This window comes from Phalangium opilio, unplaced genomic scaffold (assembly GCF_054372755.1).
Source record: "Phalangium opilio isolate 3A_F unplaced genomic scaffold, DU_Popi_V2 ptg000088l_1, whole genome shotgun sequence".
NCBI lineage: Eukaryota > Metazoa > Arthropoda > Arachnida > Opiliones > Phalangiidae > Phalangium > Phalangium opilio.
The window spans coordinates 4,910,183-4,921,027 of record NW_028324193.1 but is presented as its reverse complement, the minus strand read 5'-3'; the positions used below and the strand labels follow the sequence as shown (position 1 = coordinate 4,921,027).

General features: G+C 37.7%; 1 protein-coding gene across 1 annotated transcript; it reads left to right on the top strand.

Annotated features, from left to right (window-relative positions):
- The first annotated feature begins 9,025 nt into the window (after window positions 1–9,025).
- Window positions 9,026–9,919, top strand: LOC149649537 (uncharacterized). Its single transcript, XM_089849404.1, has 2 exons — window positions 9,026–9,305; window positions 9,383–9,919. The coding sequence occupies exons 1-2, from the start codon at window positions 9,090–9,092 to the stop codon at window positions 9,845–9,847; spliced, it is 681 nt and encodes a 226-aa protein (XP_089705530.1). The 5' UTR covers window positions 9,026–9,089; the 3' UTR covers window positions 9,848–9,919.
- Window positions 9,920–10,845: the final 926 nt, after the last annotated feature.

Genomic DNA, 10,845 nt, shown 5'->3' with positions numbered 1-10,845 from the left:
TATATATATATTTATATATTTATATTTATATTTATATTTAATCAAAATATATAATTTAACTTAAATATATAATAATGCAAACAATAATTATAGTGAACACTATTTTACACTCAAATCTTAATATTAAATATATATAAATATAAATATATAATCAGGATTAATAAAATATTAACATAAATATTAATATTGATGTTAATATTTATATTCATCCGGATGAAATATTTATTATTAAATACACATATTAAGATTTAAGTGTGAAATAGTTCACTATAATTATTGTTTAAAACTATCACATACGGAAGGAGCCGAGTTATTCTTCAACGAGTCCAATTTGGGAGTATTTGGAATATTTAAATTCTTATCACAGTATTCTTTGGAGTAGGAATTACATTTATTGTCGAGCAATAAGGAAGAAAGTGCATTCTTCTTAAAGTATCTTCTAGGCTTTATATTTAAAAGTTTAGATTTAAAATCAGACTCAAAATCTTCAGTTGCGAAATGTAACGAACAAACTTTCGAGTATTTTGTATTAATTTTGTCTGTTTTTATCTTCTCTATCCACCTCTTACGAACCCACGTTTCAACAGGAAACTTGTGATAAGAAACGCCGGTGATTTTGGTTTTCATGACGTTGTTCACACAACCAACTACTGCACAGTTGTAGCCCGGCATTTTAAATACCTATTATTTTAAATTTTGTTATTTCAATTCCAATTATTTAAAACAAAATGATTATCATGCTTACAAAATCTAAGCCTTGCCAGGACGATGCAACGCAGCATCGGTGACTCGGCGAGCGCCGTGTGTAGAGACCCGGAGACCTTCCTACGCGCCTCAACCATGCCTCAACAGTCCAAAAAAACTTTGAATTTTGAAACGCGAAACTCGAGTCAAAAGTTCAAAACCAGAGAGAATTTAGAACTCAAAAGCGCTTCCAAAGGGTGGTCGTGGTTCCCTCTCGGCTCTCGCGTGGAACTTCTTTAGTGGAACACTACTACGTCATCTTAGGGGGGGCGCGCGCTCTCTACCGTCCCAACCAGCCACCGCGAAATTCCCTTCCAAAAACAGGCTCTATACTCTAACCTTATAGTGCCTGCACGATTTTGACCGACCTTGGGAGAGAACACTCCTCACTTCTTTATCCGCACTCAAGCGGCATCCTTGCCACCCAATGTAACGAATGACCATAATCATATGGTAGAATAAATCTTGGATATTGATTAGTATATCTCGCCTAATTAATCCACCAAGACTTGAACACTACAGTTAATTACTTATTTAATTAAACTGTAAACCAAATTCTTACTAGATTGGTTTTATTCATAATCGGAATGCTATTTTATAAACAATGGAAAAAAACCTGAAAATTTTAAATTTGTCGGGGTCAATGAATATAGTAATACTAATTCTAGTCACTAGAGGGCGCGCAAAAGTGTAATCTGGCCGGGGCCATCTTGTTTTTTTTGCCCCCTTTAAACTCCTTTGGCTTTCAGTGTCTAACGTTACCCGCGTTTTTCGAGCATATCGCAAAACGTCAATACGATTCAAGACTCCCTGGCTGGCCGACATTAAAGCGTCTCCTAACTTCTATCTCCTTAAAACTTGAGTGTGGTTTTTCTAATTTCCGCGAGATCGCGCACTTCTGTGCGTGGAGATAATAACCGAGTCTAGAGAAGGGGTCAAAAATCTATTAGTCGGGGGAAAATTTGCAAAGAGGGTATTCGAGCTTTGCTGCCAGCACCCTCCGGGAATATCTTCTGTTGCCAGACACCTGGTTATGAGTTCCTGATCATACTTATATCTAACTGAATTTACGATGCCAGACTGGCTTATTTACAGATTGGTCCCTTTACAAATTGCAATGCTAGCCCCTAGGCCACAGCTAACCGACAGCGCCCTATACTATTACCGTTACTACAACTCTTCTACTTTAATTCAAAAAGAATGGTGAAGTTAAAGATTCCTCGGTAGCAAAAATATTTCCGGATCCAACTCACATTTTTTGATAGGTATGATACTCTCTCAAATAATGCAATGTTTGTAAAATTGCCTGCTGTTCCAACAATGTTTCCTCCGAAGTTCCTATTCCAGCCTCACTTTGGTTTTTACGCTTAGTTCTTCAATGGTTAATCCTTCGATGACTAACGTGGTCAAGCTTTTTGATTCAAAAGCTGCAGCAGACTCTTCGTTTACATCCAAGATAGGAACAACAAAAGCAGATTGTATTGGATCTTGAGATTCTCCAGACGATTCGGGTCTTACAGACCAGGGAAATTCGGAAGGCAATGCATCGCTTTTCAATTACCGCTTTTTGCCTTTTCATTCCTTATAGTTATCCTCCTTGAAATATAACGAACATATAACTGTTTGCTTCTAAATATGTGTAATGTCAATCTGGGTAGCATTCGCCCGTTCAATTTTTCTCTCTTCATTTTTAGGGAACTCGTGAAACGATAAATTATCTTAGTTTTTGCTGCTGCTTTTACAACCACCGACGGCACACACGCGAACCATGTTCAGTAGCACTCTCTACATCTCGAGCCACGATTGTCACAGCGAGCAATTTTTATCAAATCGCGAGCTAAATGTCATTCGGCATGGAGCGTGACACGGGAAGTTTGTTAAGAAGAAGGCAGGCGTTACGCGATTGGTCACAAGCGCTATTTTCGAATTATCTATGATTTCTTAAACTAATTATTATTATAAAATCATTCGAAGCCAGAATTTCTTGCATGAGTCACTCTGCAGACCGGTCTTGTAATTAGTAGAAAATTCTATTTAGAAAACTTCATTTTCCTTTTCACCCTCTCGTTAAGGTCCTTTTTATTAACATGGTCTTCTCAACAAGAAGTTTAACTTAAACCATTTACATTACCCATAACTGAAATCAACACGTTAGCGCCAAAGAGTGCGCCGAGGCTGCCAAAGGTCAGAGGTTGGCAGCGGAGGAAACGAAAGAAGAGGCCAAACGTCAGAGAAGCTTCAACAAATATTCAGCGCAAAATTCTTCATGTACTTGAAGGTATGAGTTTTCATTTCCTGAGTTTACTTTATAATTTGTTCATAATCTGCATGTTAAAGACACCACATGCGTACCTTACTGTTTCCCTGTATAAAGTTTTTCCACCACCTTTCTTCACTTCATTTAAATTATTGTCTTTATTTAATTAATTTATTTTTACCACATGTTAAATTCCCCGTGCACTTTGTCCTCTAAATTATTTAACGACTTTACTGAATTAATTTTTTATGCTAAATTCCCCGTGCAGTTTGGTCTTTAAGTTGTATAATATCAGGGAATAGTACGGCAGTAAAGGGAGCGGATCTCCTCTGAAACCCTCATTTGAGATAAAACCCCACCCCTTTTTCGTAGTTAAGGGAAAAGATATCCTGGACGACCACTTTTTCTGCGACCCCCTTTTCATCCCCCACTCAGATCTTGGTACTACATGGAAAGTATATTTCAGAACGAATATCTTTTCTGGTCTTGGAGGAAAGATAATTTTCGGTCGCTAGATGGCGGTATGGTCAACCCTTTTTGAGGTAAAAATACGATTTGCTCGACGACAACCGTCGAATTAACAATTTGAATGATATGTTCCTAGGTAACATACTCTGTGCATTACAGAGGGCAGCCAAGCTATTTCGAAGTGGTTAAAGCCTTCAACAATGACGAGAAAGCCCAACGATATAAAAGAACAAGTGATGGTAGGTTTTAGTAAAGACAATTCTTCCCTGGAGCTAGACTTTCTGTCTGTTGGTTTCACTATTCTCAGGTATTATTAAAAGTAAAATTAAATTAACGTAAATTGAATTTTTTTGAAGTGGGCCCGATATGTTTTCATTAATTTTGATTAATTTCCATCGATTAGGATATTTACCAGAGAATATGTGTTAATCATTTATTTGAGTGAAGTGTACAGTACAGACGGGACAGTGGACACACCTATGAAAAATGCTCTTCATGACAGTCCCAAGAAGATAATGAAAATTTTGATGGATCTTCCACTACTACCAGCTGCAACTATCGACCAAGGGCTGCTTTTAACGAGACATTGTATTCGCGCAATTGAAACAAAGCTATCGTTGGTAACCAACCATTGTTTTAGAATTATTTAGGTAAAAAAGCATCATCTTGTTAGGCACTAAATTACGCATACAGTTTTACCTTTCGTTAACATCTAATTATTATTGTTTCAGAGCATTTTATATTTCTTAAAGATAGCCACTTGAAGGATTAAAAAGACTTAACTACGCGAGGAAATGTGATAAGGACAGTTAGAAATCAAAACGACTTTCTGAACAACAGGTGAATTATCCGTGCAACAAATCAGTTCAATGAACATGTCCATATTTTTTTTAGACATGCCGCGTATTGCGTTTATCCGGGCCCTCAAGGTGAAATTGATGAAGATCGCCAAAATATTTCGTGGAGACCCAAGAGCAGTTGGCCCCTTTCCAGTAGCTCATGTTGATGCACCTGCAGTTGCGCCCGTTGAAGCTGCATTAAATGCCGCAGTTCTACAGCGAGTTGTAGATCCAGCCGTTCAAGTAGCTGCTAGAGACCTTCCTGTGATAAGATTTCGCTTAGAAAGACTTCCGGGGGCATTACGTTTAGAAATAATTGATCAATAAAATGGGACACGGAATAATTAGGCTGAAACAGTCCTATTCTTAAAAAAAAACACAAAAAAACCACAAATGGAAAACAACTACTTTAGTGTCAATAATTCTGTTTCGTGCATGCAATTCTAGATTTAATTAAACTTTATAGGGAACAGGTCATTATTCATCATAGACCCATTGAAAAATTTTTTGTTGTCTACCATGAATTTTTACAAAGATAATTTATTGTTAATAAAATATTTTTACATTATTAAATTGCAGGGAACGATCACTATACAATGGTTGTATTATTTTCAACAAGCGTACAATCATTGAGTTATTTTTGTCCATAGTCATTTATCACGCTGCAAGCCCTAACTAAAACGTTTATGAGTAACCGCGGAAGTAGAAACCGAAAGCTACAACTCGCTTGCTACAATCTCTCTGTTGACTTAGGAAGTGAGGACACAAATCTAGATCTCTCCCGGAATTTTTAGCGACTCGGGAGGCGTGTCTTTAATATTCAAGACGTTGCCGTCTCCACCATGAGAGCTCAGAGAAAGTATTTGCTTTCTGAGGGAAAAATTAGCCCCTTTACGTCCACGCTACATTCTGGTGACAGCGGTGGGATACCTGCGTATCGGACCCATTTTCTTAGAAGAATCACAATAAAAAATAATGTAGGTGCTAATATCATGGCCAACAGCGCTGGTAATGTACCCATTCTGCGAACTCATACCGTCGCTTCTCCAGAAAAATATGATGGCGAAGGGGACTCCAACCTGTGGCTCAAATACTATGAGGTCTGTGCCCTGGCTAGCGACTGAAACGAGGACAAGAAGTTGCGTATTCTTCCTACGTTCCTTACAAAACGAGCGTTCACCACATACAATTTCTTACCACAAAATGCTAAAGATACGTATGACCATCTGACAACTTCTTTGAAGGAAGCATTTGTTCAACCAGAACGACAGCGGCTTTTTATGGCCGGATTCCGCGGGCGTATCTATCTAGACGATTTTGCACAAGACTTTAGAAGATTGGTGGTGCTCACTATTCCTGGAATTTACGAAGAAGCCTACGAAGCACTCATCTTAGAGCAATACCCGTTTGGTTTACACCCAAGCCTGAAGGATGCAGTTTTTCAAGCCAATCCACGTACGATGGCGGAAGCTCTATCGACCACGAAGCGATTACAAGCATTTTAGGACTTAAAGAAGCTTGCACCATTATACACGTATGATAAGATTGAAAGCCAACCGCATTGTATATCTGGGGCTGGAAATAATGAAATCAGCAAGCTAAAAGATGTGGTGTCTCAATTGAGTATCGAGATAAGTCAAATTAGACTGGACATGTACTCTAGAAACCCACAAAGGAATGAAATACAGCCTCAAAACTTAACACGCCCGAGAGAAGGTATTAATAATGATTACCGCGATTATTATCAGCAAGCTATCCCTGCTCGTGAAGCTTGCTACTATTGTGAAAGGAACCGCCATTACGCTAGAAACTGTTTCAAACGATTATCTGACGAGCGACGGGACGCTGAGCAACGACGACGAGAATATGAGCCAAGGACCAGATTCGCGACGGACGACTCAAACAAAGAGGAACAAGAGACCAAAGCGAACCCAAGCGACCATTTCGAAATGCCCAACTGAAAGCAAAAAACGGAATAACGTATCATATACCATTGGAGATTAATGCCAAGAAGACACGAGCTCTAGTCGATTCAGGTTCTTCGATTACTCTCATAAGCTCTACGATGATGCAAGACTTAGGTTTGGGCCTAATTCAACCGACTGATGAAATATTGGAAAGATTTTTACTGTCACTGGGGAAGCCATTACTATTCTGGGCTTGTGCAGGGCAAAACTACGAATCGGCGAAGAAAAAGTTATCTGGGATTTCGTGGTATCGGATGGCTTAGTCAATGAATGCATCATAGGTTGTGACTTCATGGATGAAAATGATGTGCAACTCAACTTCAAACACAAAACGTTTGAAATCGGTCGTACTCGAGTACCAATGGACCGGTCTATCCACTCGACAACGCAAATTTTACCTTCCGAGAACAACCTATTTCAGACCTTGAACACCATACCTACTTCAAACGTATCTAAAAACACTTTGTGAAGTGGAGACCACTTATTCCTTCGTAGAAATGGCAGAACTACAGCAGAAAGACCCACACATCAGGCAAGTAAAAGATTGGCTTGGAAATGAGATGACTATTACAGCAGAAGAATGGAGAAATTCAGCACCGGAAGTGAAATCTCTTTGGAAATTTCGCGGCGAGTTCTATATCAATAACGGACTGTTATTTAGGAAGAAAAGAAACATTGTTAAACACTCTATCCCAGCTTGTAACACCGCAATCTATAATTCCAATTATTCTTACCGCCTTGCATAATGATCCAACTTCTGGTTACAGAGGAGCAGAAAAAACCTTGAAGGCTATACAAAAGAAATATTGGTGGCCTTGTATGTCGGTAGAAGTTAAAAATTGGTTTAAAACATGCATTTCATGCGCACGTCGGAAGGCTCCGACTCATTCTGAGGTCGCGCCAATGGTGAATATTTCTGTGGACCGGCCGTTTGAAAAATTAGGAATCGATTTCATAGGACCCTTACCAGAAACCGAAAATGGCAACAAATATATTATGTCTATAACGGATTACTTTACAAAATAGCCCGATGCATACGCATTACCAGATATTCGCACTGATACAAATATCAAAATTCTGGAAATATTTACAGCCGAATGGAGAATTCCGATCGCAATCATAACCGATCAAGGAAGAAACTTGGAATCGGAGCACTTTCAAGAATTTTGCAAAAGAATGGGAATACGGAAATACAGGACGTCACCGTATCACCCTCAGTGCGATGGACAAGTGGAACGTCAAAATAGAACTCTCGAAGAAAGACTCTCATTTAGTCGAAGCCAACCATCAAGATTGAGATCAATGGCTTCCGGCGATACTTATGTCGATGCGAAGCAGTGTCCACGATACGACAGGCGAAACGCCTTACTTACTCGCGACAGGAAAAGAGGCAAGGGTCCCCACAGACACTATCCTCGAACCCGAAGACGGGCAAATGACCCACGAAGAGTACCTTGATAAGACAACTAGAGACGTGGCTAAAAATTTCGAGAAGTTCATCAGCGAATTGAAATAAAACAAAAACAGGTAAAGAAGCAACACGATAAGCCGGTCAGATATACACCATTCGAAGTAAACGATCGCGTCTTGGTCTGCGACCCATCTTGTCCCAAAGGAAAAAGCGCTAAGTTTATTGAAAGATGGGCTAGACCATACACCGTGGTTGAAAGGTTTGGCCCCGTCAACTACAAACTGGTTAGAGTGGAAGATAAAAAACCAACGGTGATTCACCACAATCGACTGAAAAAATATTTCCCTTCGGTCAACATTAACCGAGCTCAACCGGAGCTACATGTTCAACCCAAAAATTATACTAGTTCGGCAGATTACGTTCTGAAGATTGATCAAAAACATCCCAATTCGAAGATGCGCCCGTGCGTGTCTTATCGAGGTGATCCGGCCGTCATCAACAATTACCTCGTCATCTTAATGATTATGTCATTTACTAAATCTGGATACGATTACTTTTAGGCCGCATATACTTTAATTTTTTTTAATTGAGACATGAGGACATGTCTTTCAACTGAAAGGGGAGATGTGTAACAATAGGAAATAAGTTTATGAGATAGGCTGTATTAGTGAGGACATGTGAGAGAGGTTATAGATATATGCGCGAGGTCACGAGAAGTCAGTGACTAGATTTTTGACCGTTGAGTACGGTCGCGTGTTTTTTGGTTTTGTGTTGTTTTTAAAAGTAAAGTTTCCAGAACAGTGTTAAGCTTAGAGAGGATTAAAAAAAGTAGAAAATTAAACATCGCTTAAAGAAAACCGTGCTGGTTTCCTTACGTCAAGTTCAGGGGGTGAAAATGATAGTAATCATAATTATTGAATCGCTAATCAGAAACCATTAGCAAAGATTATTAACGATCATAGGACTGAAATTTTTAATATGCGAACAAATTTAAATGAAAGTGATCAGTTAATGAACAAATGTAGAGATTTGACTGCTGAGAATGTAACTTTAAAAGCAGAAGTTCTGCGATTAGAGGACCAACTAGAAAAAATTAACTGCGTTAAAAATTAAAATACCGAACTGAAAGATTTAAATTCTGTTTAAAGCAAGATAATTTACAAAATCACGCAAAAATTTGCTTGTTAGAGAGCCAGTTGAAAAGATTATGCAAATTTTCCTTAAATGAAGTATCTCATTGTTTGGAAATAATTAAATTTTACACGGGGTGTGAAAATATTGAAGGGTTCAACGACCTTTTTAAGTACATTGAACCGAATTTAAAAATGCTTAATCTTTACAATGGGTCTAAAGCTTATAAACGTAAATTTGAAAGGAATGACAATAACAATAATGGTCGGCCAATGACGTTACCATTTGACAACCAGCTATTTATGGTACTCTGCCGCTTGAAGGTAGGATTATTAGAAGAAGATTTAGCGTATCGATTCGATATTTCAATGTCAACTGTTAGTAATTTATGTATTACCTGGTTTGATTTATTGGAACGTAGACTATCAAATTTTAATTATTGGCCTTCTCGCGCTGTTGTAGACGAGTACATGCCAGATGAATTTAAGGTAAAATATCCGAAATATAGAGTCATAATAGACGCTTCAGAGTTGTTTATTCAAAACCTGACGATTTTAAAACACAGAGTGATACTTGGTCGACTTACAAAACGTACAAGACCGCTAAAGGGTTAATTGGCATTACTCCTAATGGATTTATCAGTTTCTTATCTGATTTGGTTCCGGGACGTATGTCCGATAAAGAATTAACCGAGGAAAGTGGAATAGTTGCTTTGTTAGAAGCTGGGGATTCAGTCATGGCAGATAGGGGTTTCGTCATTGCGGATTTGCTTAAAGATAAAGGGGTAGAACTGAACATGCCTCCATTTTTAAATGGTAAACCCCAATTGTCACTGCAAGAAGAAAAAGCTACGAGAGAAATAGCTAGCTTATGTATTCATGTTAGAAGGGTAATTAGAATTCTTAAAAAATACCATATTTTAAATACATTATTTCCAAACTCAATCAATAACCAGCTATTCAAAATATGGAAAATATGTGGTTGGTTAGATAACTTTTGTAATGAACCTCTTTTAGACAGTAAAAAATGAGATACTTTTTTAACAAATTTTTATTTTGTACTTCGTCAGTAAATAAACCAGTTTTGCTTTTAAGAATGTATTTTGTCTAAATATGGCTGACTATAATCAACATAGAAAGACAGAAGTTTAGGAATCATTTTTGTGTTAACAAATACTTTATCATAAATATTTATCACTAAATGGTTGATTATCTCCGCAATCGATAAAGAGATCACACCAAGGCATGTCTGTTAAGGCTAGCTGACATTGGATTTGGTAAAAAAAGTTATGGCTGCAATCAAGTGATAATTTTCATTTTAAATCCTTTTTCAAGAATCTACATATCGTTTCTTTTTTGTTTACGGCATTATCTTTACTAATACCCATTTCTTTACATTTAGCCAATGTCTTGATTTCTAGCTACACAAATCCATAATTTTCTTGAAAGACTAATCTATCTGGAGAAGCCCCGAGCTTAGGAACGGTTGGATTTACACACAAACCAACTGAGAATGTGGTTACCTGGTTTTGTATAACCTCATATTTGTTGGTTGCAATGACTTCGTTTTGTAGATCTTCTTGAACATTCTTGTTTTTAGATAAGTCACTTCCGTTGAATATTGTTTTCAGAAAAGATTCGTTAACATCCTTTCTTCGTTTGCAAATTGAACCAGACTTTGATGCTGTAATTCTAATTTTTCTTTCTGCTTTCCAAAGAAGGCAGTTAGATTGTTCTCTAGTTTCTTTTTCTGAAGTTACGGCTGCGTCAAATACAAGTTTAAGTATATCTGGTGTTTTTAACATAGTTCCTTCTAAGAGGCTTAAAAGAGAATCCTCAAGTTCCAACAACCCTGATGGAAGTGAAATCTGAACTACTAGAGCTGATGGAGCAACAAATTGGACATCTGGTGATTTTTGTATTACCCGATCAGCTGGAGCAAAGTTATTTTCTTTTTGAATTTTACAAAGCATTGATCTTTTTTTTCAAAGTTAAAACTTTCAGTAATTATTTTAATCCGGTCTTGCAT